The following is a 24,182-nucleotide window of genomic DNA, read 5'->3' on the forward strand; positions in this document are numbered from 1 at the left end:
GCAAATGGAGAAGTTAAACAATCTAAGCATTGATTCTTTGGCCCAATGCTAGAGAAACCTCTTTCTTCATTTCCTCCAATAGATCACATAGGCAACAATATATTGGTTGCAAATGTTCATAGCAATATTTCTCAAGAAAAATTAAAATGGATGTTATACACAAATTTCCAACCCGAGCTTTGTACCATTATCCGGGAATAAACTCGGACACCAAAAGGAGACTCACCCTCGGGTTTTCTCCGGGCAAAAGAACATTCAACTTGCACAAAAAGATGGAGATACAACAAAGAAGTTTAAGTTTCAAGAAGAATGTCCAAAACAAAAATTGGGACAGCACTAGAATTTCAGCCATATTACCAAAGAAAGGACCCAAATCCGGGCGAAATTCAATGTCTCCAGCAGAGATAGTAGATCACTTCTACACATGTATCAATGAGAAAGAGCTGCAACAATTGGATGAATGCATATATAAAGATGCCTGCTTTTATGACTATACCTTCATCAATCCATTTCAAGGAAAGAAGGTTTGTATCTCAATTATCAACCATAGTTCTAATTACACAAAAACACACTCCTAGTTGAATTGAGTAAATAGTTACACTAGATAATCTAGAAATAACATTGCAGGAAGTGATGCATTTCTTACATCAACTTACTGCTGGTATGGGCCAGAATGTGAAATTCAGAATGAGAAACATATGCGAGGGAGACGATTTAACTGTTGCAGCAAAATGGCACTTGGGTCATACTCCTATCCTAGACTAATTTACTACTTTTCTACTCGCTATTTATTTTTTCGCAATATATAAATGATATAAGCTTGATGATAATCTTTTTGGTTTGGTAGAATGGAAGGAGGAACAAATCCCATTCACCAGAGGCTGCAGCTTCTTTCAGTTAGCAAAAGTAGAAGAAAACATGACAATAAAGTAAGTAGCAAAACAAATAATTGAATCAGCAGTTTTCTTTTCGGTAAAACATATACATATCTATACTCACTATATAATTGATTTCAGGAGAGCTGAGATATTTATCGAATCACTAGTCAAACCTGGAAGCATAGTTTTGGTAACTTCAAACTAGAAACCGACTCTTTCAAGTATTCTAATTCTTATACTTAATATCCTATTGGATTTCTATTGCCTTTTGGACTGATTCAATTTGTGTTGCCTTTTGAAATTGCAGACTATGTTGAAGACTGTGACCTCATTGTTTGATGACTTTCCAAAAGCAACAGAATGTGAGTCAGAATTCATAGATTTTACATTAACTTCAATTCAATACTAATATTCATTAACATATGTACATGTTCTTGTAGGGTTTTTAAGAAGACCTCATTCAATACTAATATGGATGTTGAAAATTTACAATATATTTGTAGCACCTTTCATTAATCCAATACTAGATGGCTACATAAAGCTATGGGGCGTCATGATACGATTGATTAGCTATGCATTCAGTGTTGCTATGTTTATTTCTAAAAATATATTAAAGTAGAGGGTATGATATTGATATCTCACATCACTAGCCGTCATCATCGGCTTTGCGGTTCCACCATGTATCCAACAATGAGAGAGCAACCAAAGGTCCTATAACAGGAGGAAGTGGCGGAGGCCGGCTGTAAGCAACTATTGGGTCAATCATCTCTTTTGCTGCTAGCCCCATTTCGCAGGATTCTTTCTTCTCTTGTTTTTTAGGTGTTGTTGTCGCCAATATACCTATATCAATACAAGATATGATCTCATTACAAAACATTGTTTTAAGTACAAAATTGTGTTTCTATAATTTTCTTATATTTGCAAGTTCTCTCTGCCAACAAGTAACTACCAACTGCAATTTCCTTCTAATAGAATGATGTAATAAGTTAATAAGTGGATTAAAAATGCTCTTAAGAAGAGAAAGAAGAAAAAAAGCTTCTTATCTAACTGTTATCTAATCAAGTCGGTCCCAATCCATACGACCTTTAGGGTGTTAGTATATGGGAATAAGAATCGTAGAGATTACACATACCCCGTGATCCATTTACCAGGTACATTGGCTTAAACCTGTTTTTGGCATGCAGCAGTAGACTCATGAACTTTATATATAGCTATAAATTTACTCTCCTGCAGTTGAAAGAAAGAAAGCCTTAGCTTTATGAAATTAATAGACAAAACTAGCATATCACAACAATACTTTAAATTTTTATTAATGTATCTAGGGTTTGATTTTTAGATAGCAAAATTTTAAATAAGCAATTGATGACAGTACTGAAGAATTTTGCAGAAAAGGGAAACTAAAAATGATTAATGAATTTGAATTTAAACATGAAGACTTACAAAAAAAAAAAAAAAATCAAGTCTGGATGGGAAAAAAGGTGAACCGTAGGAAGAACAAACAAGCAGAGATCAGAACTCGAGAGAGCCAACGAAAACAGAGTCTGAATAAAGAAGCGGCAATGGAAATTCGATGATTCACGAAGTTTCCTACCTGCCACGTGTATGACAGATGTCAGAATCCAGGTGCAAGTTGGGTTTTGATTGATTTCATTAATTGCACTAGACTGCTACAAAAGTTCTTGCTAGTATATGTCCATTGCACAACCTAATAAGTGCAATATTTTCATAATGCAAACAAGAAAAATTGAAGATGGTAAAAATAACAATGGTGTATTAGATCCTATATATACACAAATTAGGGTCATAACGGAATACCATAAAAATAGATAGAGTGAATTAGTTAGTAAAACTAACTAACTAATCAATAATCATGACAATAATAACATAACTAATGGACTCCGGCAAAACGTTTGCAACATAAAAACCACATCCCAATAACATTATAACGTAAAACTATGGAAGTTAGTAACTGGAACTTCAAAATAAACGTTTTTTAAACTGAAAACTCCAGCCAACTAAATTTTTAAAAATTTAGATAAGGTGGATTGTGGGTTTAATTTCTGTGTTGATTTGAGCAGTGGCGAAGCTAGAAAAATTATAAAGTCTGGGCAAAATAAAACAGATTTTTTATTTTGTCAACAAAAGTATAGTTTAAAATAAAAAAGATGAAACATAACCTTACAATGGCGTGTTATATAAAATTACGAGGCAAATGTCCTTTCCGAGACTTCTTTCTGGTGAATGTTCGAATAATATCAATATCATCAAGTGACTTGAATATCTCTCGCTCGGTGTAACATACCATCAAGTCATTGAACCACATATCGTTGATCTTATTGCGCAATTTAGACTTGATAATCTTCATTGCTGAAAATGCTCTTTCAACGGATGCTGTCGATACCGGCAATATCAAAGCTAACTCAATAAGTTTGTAAACCAATGGAAATGCCAAATGTTTCTCAGTTTGAACCATCTTCATAGCCAAACTTTGAACATCTTCGCAAGTGGAAAACGAAGCATTTCTTTTTACTTGAAGAACATAAGTTTCAAGTTGATCTCTTATTGTTCCACGATCATCATCAGAAAAGTCTGCATCATAAATATCAGCAAAACGAGCAAGCTTATCAACATCAAACTTGGAGAAAGAGTTTTTAGGATCAAGACATGAGAAGCAATCAAGAATAATGTTACTTCCTTCACTAAAGCGATGATCCATCTCCATACATATTTTGTCAATAGCAACATAAAATATCTCTGCACGGTAATGATGAAGATTAGTGATAGTCCTCCCTTCTACCCTTGAACGACCTCGAACCGGTATTTCGTCATCCATATTTGGCACGGGAATACATTTAGCAACACAAAATTCTTGGACATTGGCAAATAAATTATCCCAACCACTATCTCTCATTGTGGCCAACCGAGCTTTGACAACATCAACTAATTCCATGGCAATCATAATATTAAGATCTTTTCTTTGCAAGACATTTGAAAGCTCGTTTGTGATACCAAACAACTTTAACATTAACTTCAAAATAAAAGCAAATTTAAAGCTCTCCATTTTTTCTATCAAACCTGCTGCTTGAGATGGTCCACGTCCATCTTCATCAACCATACTAAGCACATTTAACACGGAGGACCACATTTGATCCAAACGAAGCAATGTAGTATGATGTGAACCCCATCTAGTATCCCCAGGTCTAGTGAGACTAGATGATTCGTGCAAGCCCCTTCCTCTAGATATCTCATCACTCTCAAGTTTAATCAAAATATCTTGATGTTGTGCCTCTGTCAAAGCATCTCTCCTCTTACAAGATGCACTTGTTGTGGTCACAATCAAGGAGATGTACTCAAAGAAATCATGAATAGATGAGCAACTACTAGCAACAGACACAACAACCAATTGTAAACGGTGAGCATAGCAATGGACATAGAAAGCATAAGGGTTTTCATCTAGAATCTTTCTTTGCAAACCATTAAATTCACCTCTCATATTCGAAGCTCCATCATATCCTTGCCCACGTATCCTTGAAATAGATAATGTGTACTTTTCAAGAATACCATAAAGAGCATCCTTTAATGACTCAGATGTTGTATCTTTGACATGGTGTAGAGAAATAAATCGTTCCACAACATTCCCTTTGTCGTTCAAAAACCTAAAAAAAATTCGACAAGTTTACATGGCGGCATAGAGAAGAATAGGTAATGAAAATTAGAAATTGGAAAATACAACTACTAACCTCAACATCACTGCCATTTTCTCTTTGACGGATATATCACGTGACTCATCAATAAGCACTGAGAACTTTCTATCACCAAGCTCTTCCATAATCACCTTGGTAACTTCATGTGCACAACACATAGCAAGCTCCTTTTGAATGTCAGCGGAAGTCATTGTGCAATTTTTTCCACCACGGTCGAAAGCATCTCTCACTTGTTCATTTTTAGATTTTACCCAATCTACCATCTCTCTAAAATTGCCCTTATTTAGAGAAATAGAGGATTCATCATGGCCACGGAAAGCCATGCCTTGTGCAATGAGATACCTTGAACAATCCACAGAACAAGTCAAACGAATCTTATACAATTCTTCTGATTCCTTGGTTGCTTTAGCAAAGTTACTTGCCACACTTTGTCTTTGATTATTATAATCATCATAGTGCTTGACACATGAGTTGTGCAAACTATTATAACTACCAACGTGATCTTTCAATCCTTGAGATGCATGCTTCCAATCTTTATATCCGCTTTTAGTGAAGACTTCAAAACCAAAGTGCTCGGCCCTTCCGGGTTTCTTAAAGAGAAAGCAATAAAAACAATAAGCTGCATCCTTGATCTCACTGTATTCTAACCATGTATAATTCTTATACCATGATTTACTAAATGCTCTTTTAACACTTCCAAATTGAGTACGAGGAAAGCTTGACAAATCTGGTTGCATTGGACCTTTCAATTTATATGCCCTCCTCACTTGGTCTTGAATATCCGGAGCATACTCATTAATTTGCTTCCTACAACCTGGATCACGCACAATTTCATTTGGGTTAAACTCATTAATTATATTAGGCGGTGCTTCTAATTCGGCTTCCGGTTGCACAATGTTCACATTCTCAATACTTGCTCTATCAACCAAAAATCTCCTCATCTCTGAAATTAAATTAAATGAGACAAATCAAACAATCAAAAACAACAAATTAAAAATTTATATTCAATCTCATTATATAATTTTAACACAACAATAATCACTTAAAAATCCAAGTAATGCTGAAACACATTTATTCTTAAAAATAATATTGTATAATTTTAAACTACAAATTTATATTGAGTTTCATTGTAGTATAATTTTAACACAACAAATATCACTTAAAAATTAGTAGTACCACTAAATCAATATAGATTATTAAAAGGTGTAAATTCCAAGTACATAAAGCTTACAAAGTTACGTTATCAAACAAAAAGATATAAATGTTTACAATAAAAGTTAAAATATGTTCACTGCCAGCCACTAGCCACAACTCACATATCTCTCTCAGCAAACCACAAAGTCACAAAAAAATGAATAAATGTTACAAAAAACAAAACAAGTTTTCTATAAAAAATTAGTACTATTTGTCGGTGTCACATATCTCCATAAAGCCACAAACCCACCACAAACAGCATAGTTTTTCTTCATCTCAAATCTCTCTTTCTCTCTGCAAAATAACTTTACTCAAGGCTCAAGCAGCATAGTTTTTCTTCTTCAAATTAACAATTAACAATCAAAAAAGATTTCTATTTTCCAACAAACAACAAACCCAAAAGAAGAATAGAAGAACAAGGATAGTCAAGAAACAAGAAAAGGAAAAGCAAGAGAAGAATACCGAAGTTTCGTCGGAGGTTGTCGAGTGGAGATTCACGTATGGAGGTGGTGGGACTGGGCGCGGTTTATTCTTTCGACGTTTCGCGTTCTCAATCCTTTTCTTTCTTCCTTTGTGTTACTGTTTTTCTTCTTCCACTCTTTTTTTAATATTTTTTTGCCCTTTTTTATTTAATGTTTACCTATTTTTATCTCTAATAAAAAAAATTGGGCCAGAGCCTGGGCAAGTGCCCAGCCTGGCCGGGCCCTAGATCCGCCAGTGGATTTGAGAATCTATTTAATGGGTGATCCATAAGTACGTTTATAAGTGTTCTTGAACCTTGAAGTCTGTATTGATTATGGTGAATCCTCGAAGTCCAGCTCTCCTAAACTTTGCCTCTATAAGTGTTCTTGAACCTTGAAGTTAACCCTGATTCTGGTGAGTCCTCATAGTCCAACTCACTTAAATTTTCTCTTAAAAAAAATCTTTAAAAAATTATAATAAAATAATTTTGCCCTCCTTCAAACGGGAGTGGATGATGTGCATTCAAGTTTGGCTAGAGTGGTAAATGGCCCATGTTAAAGCGTTTTGATGAAGATATTTGTGACTTGTTGTGTTGTATGGATTGGTATCAAGTATATTATTTTGGGTTGAACTTGTCGCATACCACATGACAATCCATTTTGATGTGCTTCATTTATTCATGGAATATCATGTTGTTGGCAATGTGTTTAGCCAACTTGTTATCACAGAAAATTGTTACTGGTTTGTTGTGGGTGATTCTAAGATTTTGGAGGAGATGTAACAACATTGGGCTTCACAAATGGCGTTTGCTATAGCACCATAATCCGCCTCTTTGAAGATGATCTTGACACAATATTGTGCTTTTTACTTTTCCGACAAGAGAAAGTTGCCTAAGTAGATACATAAGTCAGTGGTGGAATGTCTGGTGTCATTACAAGACTCCAATTTGAATCAATGAAACCTTTTTTAGTGTATATGAGGAGTTTGTTTTGAATATTAATCCTTATGAAAGAGTTGTTTTGATGTATTTGATAATACGAAAAGCAGCCTGAAGATGGACATCAGTAGTATTTGACCGAAATTGGCTCAACCTGTAAACAAAGAATCTTATATCCGGTCTACTGTGTATCAAATATAGCAGCTTTCCTATGAGGCTTCTAAAAGTGGTGGGTGAGTAGAGGAATTTCATGTTGTCTCCACCTACTGTTAAAATCTAAAATCACTATTAAATCAACTCTCTAATATCAGTGTTCCATGTCGGATGAAAGGCTCATACTTCAACTCATTTATGGCCTCACTAATGCGTACGCCACAGTCGGATCGCAGATATGTCACAGATATTTTCTTTCCCCCTTTTTACAAATCTCATTCCATGATTATCCTAGAAAAAATAGCCAAGCCAGAGAAGGAAGTGAGCTCAGTTGAGAACTCTACTTTCTTATCCTCCCAAGATGATGTTTCAGCCTCAATAGGTCATAACTGCAACAACAATTACACCGGACACAACAATAGTGTTTGTGGTGGCCGGCACAATGATCGCGGTGATCGTGGTAGAGGAACACACAATGATCGAAGTGGAAGTCGCTCACAGCCGCAATAGCAATAGTGGTTTCCATCTTTCTATCAGCAACAGTCATGGGCATATTTATGGCAACCATGGGCAACTCCATCATGTCTCTATCCGAAAACAGGTGCGTCACAGAAACAATATGGCACACTTGGTCCTAGGCCTCACCAAGCCCGTATAGACATTACTCTATCGACTTCCACCAATCAACAAGCACCATAATACTATTCTCCAATAAACATCCAGGATGATATGCACACTTTCTCTATCTCTCCTCTTGATTTTCAATGGTATATGGACAGCGGAGCGACTTCTCCTATGGTGGAAAATGGGGGTAACCTCATGTCTTATTTTAATATGAGTATTAATATTACTCTTGGAAATGGTCTTCATATTCCTGTAATAGGTTGTGGACATCTTTACCTAATTCCCTAACATTAAACATTATCTTACATGCACCGAAACTAGTAAAAAATCTTGTTTTTGCCAAAAAATTTACAATTGATAATGATGTCTTAGTTGAATTTGACCCTTTCAATTTTTCTGTGAAGGATTTTCAGACAGGAACACTTTTAATGAGATGTAATAGTTCCAATGACCTTTACCCACCACAATCTGCTTTTGTCACTTTATCTACCGAGTTATGGCAAAGTCTTTAATACATCCAGGAGTTCATATTTTAAATTCTCTTCATCGAAACAAACTTTTGTTGTGTAATAAGTTTCAAAATGATTTCTTTTGTCACTCTTGCCCACTTGGGAAACAAATAAAAATGCATTTTCATAATTCTTTATCATTTACTTCATGCCTTTTGACATTGTTCATAGAGATCTTTGGACTTCGCTGGTATTAAGCTCCGGAGGGCATCGTTATTATGTATTATTCCTTGATTATTTTACAAACTATTTATGGACTTTTTCTATCTCAAACTAATCACAAGTACATTCCATTTTTTATAATTTCATGTTTACATTAAAACACAATTTGAACGTGAAATAAAATATTTTCAATGTGACAATGACAAAGGATATGATAACTCTCTCTTTCAAAATTCTTGTGAACTAAATGAAATATCTTTTAAATTTTTCTTGTCCTCACACCTCCTCTCAAAATGGAAAAGTCGAAAGAAAAACTCGTACAATCAATAACGTCATTCGAACCCTCCTTGCTCATGCGTCCATTCCACCATTTTTTTGCACCATGCCCTACAAATGTCCGCTTACCTACACAACATACTTTCAAATAAGAAATTCACTCTCCAATCACCCACAAAAAGACACGGCCTATTCACTCCTTCGATTATTTGAATGTCTTTGTTATCCCTTAATTCCTTCCACCACTAGGAATAAACTCAAGCCTCGATCTACACCATGTGTCTTTCTAGGATATCTGTCTAATTAAAGAGGTTATAAGTGTTACGAATTGTCAAGTCGCAAAATCATTCTCTTTCAACATGTTGTTTTTTAGGAAAATATGTTTCCTTTTTCCACCATGAATGCTCCTATAATGACTAACTATAACTTCTTAGATAACGACATAATCCAACTTATAACCTCACAAGTGTACACCACACCTCCACGAATTTCCTCTCCAACATAAAAGTCACCCAACCACCATCACCTACAGCCCAACATACTCCTCCCTCTCAAACCATAAACCAAACAAAATTTACCCCCTCAACAACCCCCTCAGCGCAAAAACCTACACACATGGCTCAAACACCTTCTCCCTTCCAAACAACGAACTCATCAATAGAAACAACACTGACCACCTCATCTCCACCTATTCAACCACCTATTTCCCCTTCTGCACCTCATTCACCTCAAATGACAACATGAGCACAACACAAAATTCTCAAACCCCATAAACTTTTCAACCTACATACATCCACCCACCAATTTATCTCTTATTTACCTACAAATCTAATTGATGCATTAAATGATCATAATTGGAAAATGAACATGAAAGACGAATATGATGCTCTTATTGAAAATAAGACGTGGGAATTAGTTCTTCATCCCTCTAATGCTAATGCTAATGAAAATAAGACATTGGATTTCTCTCACAGCATCTCTAACCACTCTTTATTCATTAGGTATTGATACTGCTTATATCCTTATATATCTGGATGATATAATTCTCACTACTCCCCCTGATGCTCTTCGTGACTCTATTATGTATAAACTTAGATTTGAATTCTCCATGAAGGATTTGGGTCTTCTGAATTATTTTCTGGGAATATCTCTCATTAAACATATAAGTGGTTTTTTCTTGTCTCAAAGGATATATAAAGAGGAAATTATACAACGAGCAGGCATGTCCTATTGCAAGCCATCACCCACCCCATATGACACCAAGGGGAAAAACTCAGTGTGTCTTTTGGGAATCTATATCATGACCCAACTGAATATCGGAGTCTTGCAAGAGAATTGCAATATTTAACTTCCATAGGTCTCGATATCGCTTATGTATTACAACAGGTATGCATATCCATGAATGACCCTAAAACGTAACATATGTCAGCACTGAAGTGTATAATTTGGTATATTCACGACACTATTAATTTTCTCCTTCACATGTATCCCTCCTCTGTCAAAAAATTAGTTTCTTACACTGATGCAAATTGGGCATGTTTCCTAGACACTAAGCGAACCACCTATGCTTACTGTTTCTATCTAGGTGACAATTTAATCTCATAGTTTTCGAAATGCCAGTACACCCTCTCTCGGTCTAGGGCAGAAGCTGAGTACCATGGAGTCGCTAATATAGTATTAGAATTTTGTTAAATTATAAACTTACTATTGGAACTACATTGCCCATTCACAACAGCCACTTTAATCTATTGCGACAATGTAAGTGATGTTTATCTATCCGGCAACCCAATTCAACATCACTCCACCAAACACATCGAGATGGATAAATATTGTGTGCGTGAAAAAATTGCATGTCGCCAATTACGGGTCTTAGATGTCCCTTCACGTTTACAAATCGTTGACATCTTAACAAAAGGACTTTCGTTACAACTCTTTGATGATTTTCGTGATAGTCTCAATATTCGTTAGCCTCTCGTTTCGACTACGGGGGTGTATTAGAATATATTATTGTTATTATTAAACTATTATTATTATTATTAAAATATTATAGTAGACAACTTTATTTATAGAATAGTCTTTATTGTATAGCCAACACATATGGAAATTAACATTGTATATACATTATTGGAAAATCAATAGAAAGGCATGGTTTATGATTCCTACAGTCAGTGATATTCCACTTTAAAAAAGAAAGTGGTAGACTTGAACCGCTCAAAACACGAGAACATAATGGGATCTAGAAACATACTGAAGATTCAGCTTTGATTCCTGAAGAAGAAGAAGAAGAAGAAGAAGACAAAGTTGGTGGCAGTGCTAGGAGAATGAAAAGTTGGGATGAAAATTTCAAGGGTTTGTCTCAATGATTTTTGTCATGAATTATGTACTTTTTTTACTCAGTTTGTACTTCTAGGAATTTATATCATCGTGAATTATGTAATGTGATGATTATGTAAGATCGTGTATCTCTTTTGTATATGGTTGTATGACCTAGAATCAAACAATCCATTTTTTGTCATGAAAACAACTTTTATTTTTTAATATAACAACCTAATGCTATATATATTGTAAGAGTTAATCATCAATGTTATCTTGAATTGTTGCAAAAAAAATTGGTTTATAATGTCACATGTTTAATGTAAAAGTTTTTTGTTGTCATGATTTTGAAATGACGCTATCACAAAATACTACTTTGTATTGTCGCGGTATTGTCCAAGTTATCAAATGATTAAGCCAAAATAAGGCTAGAATGTGCCTCAAATTAAAGTGTTACAATGGAAAATTTAAGTCAATAAAAGGCAAATATCAGTCCCATATTAGGCCAAACTATGACAAATTTAAGTCAAAATAAGACAACATATTGACTATCATTTATGCATACTTTTGTCAAAATTTATCTAACCATAAAAATTGTCTAATCATAACCAGCATTCCATTAAAAATAAGTGTCTTTACATTGACTTGAATGATGCGCAGTTTTACACTCATCAACAACATTCTTCACGAATTGACAATCTAACTCATAGACTCCTTAACATTTATATTTCATTACAAAGTAGACATTAAACATAAAAGATATTACAAAACATAATATTTTTAATTTCCAACAAATGTCTCTGAAATTAATTTCTTCTGCAATTTCTTTTTCTTCTTCTTTAAAACTTCATACAACTCCTTCAAATACATCACAGCTTCCAACTCATTCATATTGCTCTCATCTTTATTTTCAACATCACAAACAACTTTTTCTCTCATATCTTTATCTCATATGAACAAATCACATGTATCATCATTCTGCCAAAATAGACATCTCTAAAAAAACTTTCCTTTATACCGCAAATTTAATAACACTCAAAATGTTTATATTGCATGTCATGTATTCTTGTGAGTACATAATGCTACCATTAGATTATAAAAATGATAATAACCTAACAATGTTATGAACCCGATTTTTATAATAGGTCAATCCTATAATGATAAAAATAAATAAAAATATATTAGGTGTATTCGGTCATATTTAGTTTCCGACAGGTCCAAAATAATTATTCGAGCTCGATCGAAGGAACCCTATGGTATCCAAATTAAGCAACTCAAGCAACCCGACACCCGACCCAATCTAATCTATTTGCACAAAAAAGAAAATGGATCGGTTGATTTCAATTGGGCGGTTCGAATTTGTCCATATCAAATTGGTAGGATATATTACAAGCATGACACCAACATAAATGTTCAGCTCGAATTTTTTTAGATGAGGAAGAGATATAAACAGATTTGGTTCGGTTTGTCTTGGAAGATGACATTGAAACAAATATCTTGTTGGGTTTCTGCATTTCTGCGTGCAAAGTGGAATAAAATTTGAGGAAGAAAGGGTGAGTTAGGGTAAACGATTTAGGGAAGATGAGTTTTTAATAACTATTCCAAATATGTATTAATATTCAGATTCCTTACGGTAAACTAATTTAATTTAATAAAATTGACTTTGGTCATCACTTACACTGTCAAAAGTTAGTCAATTATCATTGAATGTCAACTTCTGTTAGAGACACTTTAACTTAACTGAGAGACTAAAAATGTGAATGAAAAATATTAGAAAGTTCATTCATGGAAGAAAAATCTTTATATATTTAGAAGGACCACAAAAATATTTAACTCAATATTATATTATCCAACTTTACATTACAATGATGATCTTTGATAATATTATGGCAAAAGTTGATTCATATAGTCGACTTCATTTAGTCCGATGAAACTTGTTGTTGTATTGTATTATATTATCCAACTTTTACATTACAATGATATTAGACCCTATATATACAAATTACCAAGAAAATGTGTGAGTTAGTTTTAGAAAAAAAACACTACCTAATTATGACGATAGCAATATAACTAAGGCCTTAAACAAAGATAATGGATTAATTGTGTTTTAACAGTTCTACGCACAACAAAATTGCTAATCATACACTCTAAAGTAACTACTTGCTAGTCGTCTTTTTTTTTCGGACGAAGGATATCAAAATAATTATTTAGTATAATCAACACAGCAACTTTTGTAATTTGCAATATTCAATTTATTACTAATAATTAACCATTTTACACAGTGCCTTCAATGGTTTAGAACTAGACTAAAAGGAAGGGAATTTTCTGTAATTACAATAACACACAGTGTATATATACGGGGAATAATGATTATGAAATGCTACACAAATAAGAAAGAACTATTGTGACAGCGGATTCGGATTGAACTTCACTGATTCCCTCCAGATGAGTTCCTTAATGTGCTCAACGCTGCATGATGGCTGCTCAAACTCAAAACTGAATGGCATGGGAGTAACTGGCTCATCATTGATGTCATGAAGTGATGATAGATAAGGGTGACATAGTGCCTCATCAACTACAAATCAATGAAAAATACTATATAAATATGAAAAGATAATAGAAATTGTATTGTTCAATGAGGAGTGAGTTATTATACCGGTAATTCGTTTGTCGGGATCAAAGATAAGCATTTTCTCTAGTAAGTCCAGAGGCTCGGCCGACATAAGAGGAAATTTCGCCGAAAGATTTTGCTTCCCGAACTGTGGAAGCTGTCTAAGATACCTTTTCGCATTTTCACTTCGGAGAAATCCAAGGCTCGAATCATCAGGAGAACCAATTAACTTTTTTGAGCAAAAGGAAAACAAAATGCATATCACAACATGTAATAGGCAATGTAATACATTACCTAGAATACTTCAAAGTTCAAATGGAAGCACCAAACACTAACCTCAGTTATAAGCCTTAGTTGATGAACATAATCTTTCCCTGGAAACAAAGGTTGTCTGGTCATAATTTCAGCAAATATGCAACCAACAGACCAAACATCGATTGCGGATGTGTACTCTGAGCAATTAAGGAGCAACTCTGGGGCTCGGTACCATCTAGTAACGACGTATTCCGTCATAAAATCTGTTTCAGATGTCGTCCTCGCCAAACCAAAATCGGCAATTTTAAGGTCACAGTTTCCATTCAAAAGTAAATTACTCGGTTTAAGATCACGATGCAAGACATTCGCGGAATGCACATATTTCAGTCCCCTTAACAGCTGATATAGAAAGTACTGCAGAATTCAAGAAACATCTTAGCAAAAGTAAGTACTTCAAATTCAATAACATGAATAATGGAAAAGCTTACTTGACAATGATCAAGATTAAGAGGTTGATTCGAACGAATAATCTGATGAAGATCCGTATCCATCAATTCATAAACAATGTAAACATCCTTAAAAGCATCTTTTTGTGGAGGTCTTATAATATCCTTAATAGCAATAATCTGTAACCAAATTTCATCATCAAGACATTATAGCATAATAATAATTATGAGCAGAAAATAAAATTTCTGAAGTTAGAATACATTTTCATGATCCATGTGACGAAGAAGCTTAATTTCCCTCAAAGTCCTTTTAGCATCAGTAATGTTATCAAATGTATTTGCAATCTTCTTGATGGCAACTTCCTCGCGTGTATCAGAATTAACAGCAGCACTGAAAAGAAAACAAAAAAAGTATGTCACGTTTGTATTTCTGATCTAGTCCCGTTCGGATGAACAACTTAATTAAATGATAAATAAACGAAACTAACCAGACGATGCCATAGGCACCTCTACCAATAGGGCGAAGGGGAGGAACATATTTGGAAGAGACTTCAAACAAGTTTCCATACAAACTGTATTGGACGTAACGACCTTTGTGAGTGAAAACCTTCTTGATTGAATCTGTATCATTATTATCTTTGCTTTTGCTATCCATTTTTGGATTTTGTTCAATTCTGTTATCTTGAATTCTTCTCTATAAGACGACTTTTAATTTTGTATTGTAATAATCGTCCATTACCACCTGCTGCTTAATGCTTATGCTATTTGATCATATTGACGTGATAGTATAGAAGAAAATTAAAAGTTAGCTTATCTGAAAGGGTTAACAGCCAGTTGGATATAATTAATTATGATTACTAAGTTAACACGTCAACGGATTTTTAAGACCTGGTCATCTAAATTACTTGATATCTCATTGCTTATTCAGTGAATCTCATTATATGCTTGAATGGATTCTATTTTAGGTTGGGTAGGTAGCTACTACTTGACAAGTAGCGGCTGAATTTATTGATGAATTGAAAACCACCGTATTGATAGAATTTATTGATGATGTCCATCTACTAAAATATTTTTTTTAATATCTTAAGGAACAGGAGGGTTAGTAAATTCATTGTAAGAAATGTCCATCTACTAAAATATTTTTTTAATATCTTAAGGAACGGGAGGGTTAGTAAATTCATTGTAAGAAATATGGTGAGAAGTGGTGGAATAAAATCCATATTACTAAATTTCACTGTTTCATTATGTTCCATCCAATTTTAACTAATGACAACAATAAGATCTAATACTTTTAACTAACGACAAAATAACATCTATTAATATTTTGTAGTTCCTAGTTTACCATGGCTAACAAATGTTAGATTTAGTACTTGCCATGAAAAAACTGACTCTTTGAAGGAGGTTCATCTTTTTACAGTAAAGAGTTAACCACGTTCAAAACTCTAAACACAAGGATTCGCAATTTCGCTCCATTGAAATGGCCATCTTTGAACAATTGAGTTCCAAGTATCAAATTAGAACATTTGTCAAATAACTTGCTTTTAGTTCGTAGATAATATTGGAGTATATTTTAAACTAAAATCCGGCTTTAGAAACCATTATTGCTGCCTCAGAAATGTTTGAACTTTTGTTTACTTATGTCTAACCATTATTCCTCATACGTGTTTCAACTTTTGTCTACTAAAACATGTCTAACCAGAAAACAAGTCATCCACTATATTAATATCATAGTGAAGCAATTGCCAAAGCAGATAAACAGACAACATTTTTTATTTAAAACATAATGATAGTTAGCTCATTTAGGAGATTTATATAAAACAATCTTTTCAATCCTGACTCGCAAACCTCCATTTATAGAACATCCATGTTTTCCAATATGATCCATGTTCTATCATCCAAGCATAAACAAATTATCATATTACTAAGCAAAAACACGGTTCAAAATCTTCATTGCATGAATAACTATGAATTAAAATAAAATGTCAGGGATTAAACAACTGAGGAGGGGGGAAATACTATAGGATCTAAGACAGCCAAAACTGCAAGAACTGGAGCAGGAATCATAGCATCTAAGCATCATTAGAACTGGTTGGTGCTCCAAAGCCACCAGAACCGCGACCAAAGCCAGGTCTTCCACCAGGACCCTACAATAATGGGAAAAATAAAATAGATCAGGACCGTATGATTATAGAATTCAATAACTTAGGAAAGAAGGAATAGCATTTGAATTACAAGAATTGAAAGATATAACAAAATTCCACTAAAAATACAAAACAATACTCAATATGTAGAAGTAGGAAGGTATAACAAAATAGTGCAAAACAAATTCATTTTGTTACCAATATACATAAGGGGAAAAACATGTAGTAAACAATGAGCCTACACAACTTCAATTAGCCAAGTCAAAAAAAAAAAAAACGCAACAAAAGATCTTAATGTTGCACTGGTATACCACTAACCTTGTTCATCGTCATTTGAAATTAGAAGAACATACAAGACAAGACATAATGTATCACATAAGAAATCTAGCAAGTACAGGCTAACTTGATTTTATCACAAGGATCACAACCAAGATTTAAGGTTTATGGAGAAGTTAAGAAATAAGTATAGCTTGAGAAACCTGAAATATGGTTTTAACTAATTGCTAACACAACCAAATTTAATTTATTAGATTGGGAAGTTAATCTATATCGAGTCAGCAGGGTTAAAACTTAAAACTAAACAAAAAGCAATATAAACAGCCAGAGGAGCAGCCAAAACCACAGGGGTCAAATACAATACTGAAGTAGAGAAAAAGCAATCAAAATTAACCCACCCATAACCACATAATAAAATGAAATAAACAGAATAATGATCTTTGAAAATAAATGATTAGACAAATCAATAGAAACACAACATTCAAAGTTCATTCAAATCAAATACAGATGCAATAAGATTACCCCGAAAGAAGGTCTGTAGTCAGCTGGAGCTCCACCCTTGTCTCCACCAAACTCACCACGACCTGGACCACCACGGTACCCATCACGGTCACCACCGAATCTCCTCTCTCCCTCAAATCGAGGTGGACCTCTGTTCAAAGACAAACAAATTAAACAAAAAAAAAAAGAACAATCAAATCAACCTTCCGAAAAACAACACCGCAAAATTACCTAGGGCGATCACCAGGAGGACCACCGAATGGTCTACCAGCTGGCTTAGCCTGCTTCTTCAAAGTAGCAGGCACAATCTCAGATGGAAGATTGAGATAAGTCCTGAGGAACTCAATTCCATCATTAGTCAAAAACCAGTAATAATGCATCCAAGCAAAAGTCTCCCTCACATATTCCTTAGATTTGAAGCTCTGCATCAGCTTAATCACTTGCAGATTTGGAACATCAATCTCTGGGTGCTTCGCCAAATTGAAATCCTTCTTTGCATAGCAAACTCCCTCTGAAAAAACAACTCATCCAATTCAAACACAAAAGCAAAACAAAATCACAACAAAACGAAACCCTAAAACACTGAACAATAAAAACGAACCTTGGAAGAGGTATTTGGAGATCTCTCTACGGTTTTTCTCGGATATGATCTGGGAAAATTAAACATAGAAATGTAAAAATAGCTTAGCCTAAATCAATTGTAACAACATGAGAAAATTTCAATTAGGTTTTACAAAGGAATTGAGAGGAGAAAATCAGGTACCATGGTTGCAAAGTGGAGGCGGCACAGGAGACAGTTCAGCAGCAACAACTTCCAATCCTCTCTATCACTTAGCTGCTGCAATCTGAACTCAAAACCCTAATTTATGTTTCTTTGATTTATAATGGACCTTTCTATTTGGGCCACATTTATAAATGGCCCAATTTTCATTTTAAGTTGGAATGTTTTTTGATCCGTTCAAGCTCTTCATTACTCAATATTTCGTATACTATAATATAGAAAACAGATTTATTTTTCGTGTGGAATAAAATGTTACTCTTTTCAACACTTTTTTGTGAAATTAAAAAAGAAAAAAATTCAAATAACCAACTTTTAAAAAAACAATACCAAAAAAACCACCTTTTAAAAAAAATTATCTGAATAATCAGGTTTGGAGTGCCTATGCGTCATCCTTTATAAGCTTAACGTGTTGACAAACTCAATTGATATTCTAAATTAGTATATAGTTTATATGTAGTAGTATATATTATCATATAGAATAAATTAGGGTTGGATATGTTTAGATAATTCAATCAATTATGTTGATTCAAATTGAAGAAAAACATTAAAATGTAATTAGGTTGAGTGAATGTAAGGATAGAAATTTGGCTCATGCTCATTTGATACTTATAAAAAATATTCATAACAAATAGAATGAAAAATTGCTAAATAAGTATAGGCACTGACATGTGTAATATTACCTACTAAAATAAGTGGAAATGACTATCTTAACACTCACTCTATCTCATATTTGTGTTGGAAGAGAATATAAACTTGAATGGTTTAAAAATGGTGTGAATAGACTCTTCTGAATTTTGATCTAACACATACTTAATTTTTACACAAAAATTTGCTATGAATGAGGTAAAAGCTAACAACATATAATTTCTAAGAAAACAATAAAACAAAAACATATGGTTCTAAACAAAATATAAAAGATATAATGAAAGACAGAAAGTGCGTCGTATTTATAACGGTTCAGTACGTTTTTTCTTGTTTTGTGCTTAATCTACACTTCAATAGTTTTCCATTAAAAATGTGTAGTATTTCACTATGATTTAATCATTTTTACAGAGTCTTTTAATTCAATTACAAGATTCAAGATAATGTTGAAAATTAAACAATCTTCGATTTGAATTTCTCTTTGAATGTATACAATGTTTCAAATTGATCTTGCAAGACCTTCCTAATTCAATAATTCTACTCCAAGTGTTTGTTCTGCAACAACTTCTCTTAAGTCCAACTGGTTCCTTATTTGAGCCTTAATTTATCTTGAAATTTTGTACCTCGGGGGACAGATGTCGAACACAATGTTTCGATAACAGGTTTGACAAGATAAACCAGAACTAGCATAATTATAACAGTATGAGTGGTGCAAGTTGATGGAGCTGGAAAACGATAAATAACACAGAGAATTGGTAACTCAGTTTGGTGAAACCACACCTACGTATGAAGGGTTCAGTCCAAAATCCAAGAAAGGAAATTCACTATTAGCAGTTTAGTACATTTAGACTTACAAGTAACAACAAGTCCATGTTGTCCAATGCCTTTTCCTAACACTACCCAATAACTTTCTATTTAGAATCTCCCCTTAAATCTAAGAACCTACTCACTTTCTTCCTCTATCACACAACTCGTGATAGGTGATTACAACCACTAAACCATAGTGATCAACTTTAATCAAGAAGATGAATGATGTTGAATTGTATAACTCAACCAGACAAACCTTTTATGTTAAGCTACCTAAACATAGAGGTGTACATAAATATTCTACGTTAATCCTATAAGCGCATTAGCGTGGAATACAAGACACAAAATTTATCACTCTAAGATCTTTAATGGGAATGCTTAACTTCCCATGCAGGCTATGAGGTCCTTATATAGCATAATTTTCTAGGGTTTTTTGACTACTACAAAATAGACCTTTTGTAACACCATATTACAACGGTCGTCTTATTAACTGTGGTAATAGCTCTTTTTTTTGCGCTTTTTTTTTGTATTTACTAAAAGTGTTAACCTAATTCAGTGCAACAACACCTACTCTAGGGCTACCAAGCCAAAAAGGAAATCCACTATCAGTAGTATCAATTTAAAGTTAAACAGACTCAGTTTACAACTTATCAATTAATCACTACCTAGTGTAACTTTTACCTAGAAATTACATATAGACATTGGAAATCACCATCCCACTTCCTAAGTCACTTCCGTGATATCTAACAGTCTCAATCCCCGTGATTGTATCAAGAACAACCCAATTTAGAATATTACACTTCAAACACAAATTAGTTAGTATTTCTTAAAAGCTTCAACCAACAACAATACTCAACTCAATGCTTAAAAGCTTTAAGACTGAGAGCAACAACTTGACAAATATTCAAACAACAAACAATCCACCATACAGTATCAAAAGATACGTGGGTGACTTGAAACAAAAAAAACTATCAAAACCTAAGACTTTTAACCTTACCCTAATTTTACAATTGTGAAAGAATTGATTACATTAGGTCTAGGGATCTCATTAAATAGTCTTCAACAATCCATGGGCTTCGAAAATCTTTACTTGATCCATAATCTGAGAGTTGCAATAAATCTACAAAGAAATCTTTTAGAATCTTGAAACAAATATTATCTCAATCATCCAATTTTAGAAACATTAATTCTATTGGATATTTGATTCTCTTGTTCCATATTAAATCTTCTTGACCTGCGTAAATTATTAAGATATATCCAAAAGAAATATCATAGAATCAATTTAAATAAAATCAAATCTGTCAAGATTCCAAACAGTCAGTGTTGATGTTCTGGTTCAGAATGTCACGATATCAATTAGGACATCTGGTTTTTCAATGTAGGCTCATACTCAATTGTATCAAGACAATATGTTATGACATCTTGCTTAACATCTTTCAAGCACCATGTTTCAGCAAAATTCTATCAATCCCAAAATCATGGATCTAACAATCTCCCCTTTTGGCAAAGAGAATTGCTAGCAACATTCTCTTTTCAACACCCTCTCTACCACTTGCTTTTTATTGGTTGAAACACATGTGGGTCCTACCACTTTATGTGGGATCCATTTCCAAAGTGAGGGGTCCACATGTGTTTTATCCAATAAAAGAGTGAGTGTTGGAGAGTGTGTTACTAGCACTCCTCTTTGATAAATTTTGGCTAAAACAACCAAAGACCAAACTCCACAAATATATGTCAATTCAAATGCAGTTACACAAACAGAAATTACATGCTAAACATGTAAACTTTGTACATTAGAAAAAAGATAAGAGCGATACTCCTCCTCAAGTACATTGTACATGAGGAAGAAGATAAGAGATAGTCCCCCTCAGACATAGTTCCAATTTACCACCGTGAACTTTCTGGGTGAAAGTTCACATAACTTAGAGCACAAGACACAACTATGCTCATAACTCAGACCACAAGACACAAACATGATGTTTAAACATCCAACAAGACATTGTGCAACACAACCACAACAAAAGTAGCAGCAGCATAAGCAAACACAAACAAACTAAACAACCAAAGATAGACTCAAGACTCATTCCTCTTAAATTGTTGCATTCTTTGATTTAGGGACTAGACTCAATGACATTTTCTCCCCCTTTTTAGCCAAAACTTGAAAAAAAAGTGAGTAGAAAGAAACTGACAGAAAGACTCGATAACTAGATGCTTGACCCAAATGACTCAACAAAATGGACTCACCCAACCTGGACGGGCAAAAACACAAAATGATGAAAAAAGAAAAAGGAAACAGAAAAACAGACTTGACCCAGAGAGACAAAAACTAACAAGGGAAATAAAAGAGTCTAAACAGGAAAAATCATGAGAAAAACAAACCCTTTTATATTTTTTTCTTCTTCTTTTTTTTGTATTATATTTTTAACATATAGCATATAACAACTATCCATGTCTCCCTCCTGAGTTAATGAAATTAACCCAGTCTTCATCAACATCTGAGTCTGAATCATGTAGACGAACCTAATTCTTCTTCAGAGATTTCATCTTTATCACAGATGATTTCCATGTCATGGATGCGCCACTAGATGTTCCAACATCAATTGCAATGTTGAAACCAACCTTCTTTGGACTTTAGCAGATGAACCTCCTTAGCACCAGAATCTTTGGAAGATTTGCTCATTGTTGCAATTTGTGAGGATGGTGAGGTTTTAAAGTCTTTAAATACAAGGAGGGTTACATAGATTATAACGAAAACCTTGCTTGTTACGATTGTCCAGTCAATGAGAGTGTTTTTAGAAGAAGATAAAATCAATCTTAGTAACAGTGCACCATTCACTATAGGAGAGATACACGTTTCTTATTAGCTTTTTCTCTCTTTCCAAACTTTGACTGTTGGAAGATGTTACAACATTTGAAATGACATTCCAGATTGCACGTTGTCGCACGCTCGCGAAAAATGAACAGAGTCGCCCCCAATATATTTATCCCATAAGGGAAAGGAATATCAGAAAACCTAACAAAGTAAGGAACAGGGTCTTGCGACCAGAGAATCAAGGTACGGGAGTCGGTTACGCAAGGGGAAGGTATTAGCACCCATCGCGCCCATCGTACTCGATGGTATCCACCTATGTTTGTTTCTATCTAAAGGGTGTGTACTATGTCTATGTCTACATGCGAATGAATGCAAAAGACATACGGGGAAAAGAAGGATTTATTTACAAGTGTGCTCGTTCAAGCCCCGCGACTTGATGCCTACGTATCCTTTTCAGGAATCAGAGCGCCGTAGTTCGGCTCCATAGTTTTGTTTGTTTTTGTGTTTTTTAGTTGGGCGGCATTAACGCTCGCGCTCTTGCATAAGGGATCGACCTAGGATGCAATAGAGCGGAGATAACAATGCCCTTAAGAAAAGAGAGAAAGAGAGAGAGTTTGAGTGTTTCGAGGAAATCCCTTAAGCAAGGGAAACTCGAGTTACTCTTTGGTTGGTGTTTTTTTAGAAGTTGGGAACTTACGCCTGAATGGGACCCTTAAGCAAGGGAGATCCAAGCACTCGAACATTCCCTTAAGCAAGGGACGTTCAAGCTTCCATTCCCTTTTTAAGATTTTCACTTTTTTATTAATGTTTTAAGTATTTTCTTTGTATTTTTTAAAGGGATTTTATTTTGATATTTATTAGATGTTTTGATGTTGTAAAAGAAAAGAATGAAAATGGGGGAGACTAGCCTAATTTCTAAGCCTAGAGTTATCTAATGATTGTTACCTAAGGTTAGGAGTAAAAGAATATGAAAATAAAGATCACAATTAGAAGTGAAAATGAAGAGTGCTACAATGGTACAAAGTTATACACAAGCATGAAGTAGCAAGTCAAAAACATAGTACAAAATGAATTAAAAATACTACTATTTTTTATATTGATTTTTATGAGAGAAATTGAGTTACAACTCAAGTAAAAAGACTAAAAAAACAAATAGCCTAAAAACTAATATTTTTTTATGAACATTTTTATATGTACAAAATTTGATTAAATTCTAAAACTAATAGGAGAAAAATAGCATTTTTATTGCCTAAGAGAAAATAGAAGAAATCTAATTAAATCTAAATTCTAGTAATTAAAAAAGTAGAAACAGGGAGGGTGTGAATTGAGTTATATGGTGGTGAATAGCAAAGGCGCTGGGCCCAGGGTGTTAGCCCAGCAATTGCTTTTTGTTCAAATTTCTCTTATGTCCAAAAATGGTGGTGCGTGGGCCTCTATGGGGTGAGAAAGCAGTAATTCGGTGAAGGCCCATAAGCTTATTACGCTTGATCCATAGCCAATACAACACATTGATTCAAATGTTGCAAATTATCCTAATGTTAATATCAGACTTAATTAATCAGCTTAATTCAGATTTGATCACATTAATCTCATGCTAATCCACATTACTCTATAAACTTAATTTAAACTTTATATTAATAATATTAAACCAAATTAATTAAAAAAATTGAAATAGGGATTTAGGGTTAGAGTGTGACC

The 24,182-nt window shown here is 34.0% G+C and overlaps 4 protein-coding genes across 4 annotated transcripts; 1 reads left to right on the top strand and 3 right to left on the bottom strand.

The window, feature by feature from the left end:
• Positions 1 to 1,871, top strand: LOC131652469 (uncharacterized). The gene is made up of 6 exons (XM_058922324.1): positions 1 to 524; positions 628 to 742; positions 848 to 929; positions 1,017 to 1,068; positions 1,186 to 1,240; positions 1,319 to 1,871. The coding sequence occupies exons 1-6, from the start codon at positions 147 to 149 to the stop codon at positions 1,495 to 1,497; spliced, it is 861 nt and encodes a 286-aa protein (XP_058778307.1). The 5' UTR covers positions 1 to 146; the 3' UTR covers positions 1,498 to 1,871.
• A 1,198-nt stretch (positions 1,872 to 3,069) lies between these two features.
• On the bottom strand, positions 3,070 to 5,523 carry LOC131650336 (uncharacterized). Its single transcript, XM_058920049.1, has 2 exons — positions 4,619 to 5,523; positions 3,070 to 4,534 (listed from the first exon to the last, which is right to left on the bottom strand). The coding sequence occupies exons 1-2, from the start codon at positions 5,521 to 5,523 to the stop codon at positions 3,070 to 3,072; spliced, it is 2,370 nt and encodes a 789-aa protein (XP_058776032.1).
• A 7,918-nt stretch (positions 5,524 to 13,441) lies between these two features.
• Positions 13,442 to 15,409, bottom strand: LOC131652470 (mitogen-activated protein kinase 4-like). The gene is made up of 6 exons (XM_058922325.1): positions 15,013 to 15,409; positions 14,786 to 14,915; positions 14,567 to 14,704; positions 14,160 to 14,492; positions 13,869 to 14,052; positions 13,442 to 13,787 (listed from the first exon to the last, which is right to left on the bottom strand). The coding sequence occupies exons 1-6, from the start codon at positions 15,177 to 15,179 to the stop codon at positions 13,612 to 13,614; spliced, it is 1,128 nt and encodes a 375-aa protein (XP_058778308.1). The 5' UTR covers positions 15,180 to 15,409; the 3' UTR covers positions 13,442 to 13,611.
• Positions 15,410 to 16,446: 1,037 nt separating this feature from the next.
• Positions 16,447 to 18,314, bottom strand: LOC131652472 (small ribosomal subunit protein eS10z-like). The gene is made up of 5 exons (XM_058922327.1): positions 18,206 to 18,314; positions 18,044 to 18,092; positions 17,674 to 17,953; positions 17,464 to 17,593; positions 16,447 to 16,668 (listed from the first exon to the last, which is right to left on the bottom strand). The coding sequence occupies exons 1-5, from the start codon at positions 18,206 to 18,208 to the stop codon at positions 16,594 to 16,596; spliced, it is 537 nt and encodes a 178-aa protein (XP_058778310.1). The 5' UTR covers positions 18,209 to 18,314; the 3' UTR covers positions 16,447 to 16,593.
• Between the last annotated feature and the right edge of the window lie 5,868 nt (positions 18,315 to 24,182).

This window comes from Vicia villosa, linkage group LG2, assembly GCF_029867415.1.
Source record: "Vicia villosa cultivar HV-30 ecotype Madison, WI linkage group LG2, Vvil1.0, whole genome shotgun sequence".
Taxonomy (NCBI): Eukaryota; Viridiplantae; Streptophyta; class Magnoliopsida; order Fabales; family Fabaceae; genus Vicia; species Vicia villosa.

Coding starts and splice junctions, on each gene's coding strand:
- LOC131652469 (XM_058922324.1), top strand. CDS start 147: ATGGATGTTATACACAAATTTCCAACCCGAGCTTTGTACCATTATCCG. Junction 525..627: donor ATCCATTTCAAGGAAAGAAG/GTTTGTATCTCA, acceptor ATAACATTGCAG/GAAGTGATGCATTTCTTACA. Junction 930..1,016: donor GAAGAAAACATGACAATAAA/GTAAGTAGCAAA, acceptor AATTGATTTCAG/GAGAGCTGAGATATTTATCG.
- LOC131650336 (XM_058920049.1), bottom strand. CDS start 5,523: ATGAGGAGATTTTTGGTTGATAGAGCAAGTATTGAGAATGTGAACATT. Junction 4,535..4,618: donor AAAATGGCAGTGATGTTGAG/GTTAGTAGTTGT, acceptor AATTTTTTTTAG/GTTTTTGAACGACAAAGGGA.
- LOC131652470 (XM_058922325.1), bottom strand. CDS start 15,179: ATGGATAGCAAAAGCAAAGATAATAATGATACAGATTCAATCAAGAAG. Junction 14,053..14,159: donor AACTAAGGCTTATAACTGAG/GTTAGTGTTTGG, acceptor TGCTCAAAAAAG/TTAATTGGTTCTCCTGATGA. Junction 13,788..13,868: donor TCCCGACAAACGAATTACCG/GTATAATAACTC, acceptor ATTGATTTGTAG/TTGATGAGGCACTATGTCAC.
- LOC131652472 (XM_058922327.1), bottom strand. Junction 17,954..18,043: donor CTCCAAATACCTCTTCCAAG/GTTCGTTTTTAT, acceptor TTGTTTTTTCAG/AGGGAGTTTGCTATGCAAAG. Junction 17,594..17,673: donor CCTCCTGGTGATCGCCCTAG/GTAATTTTGCGG, acceptor GTCTTTGAACAG/AGGTCCACCTCGATTTGAGG.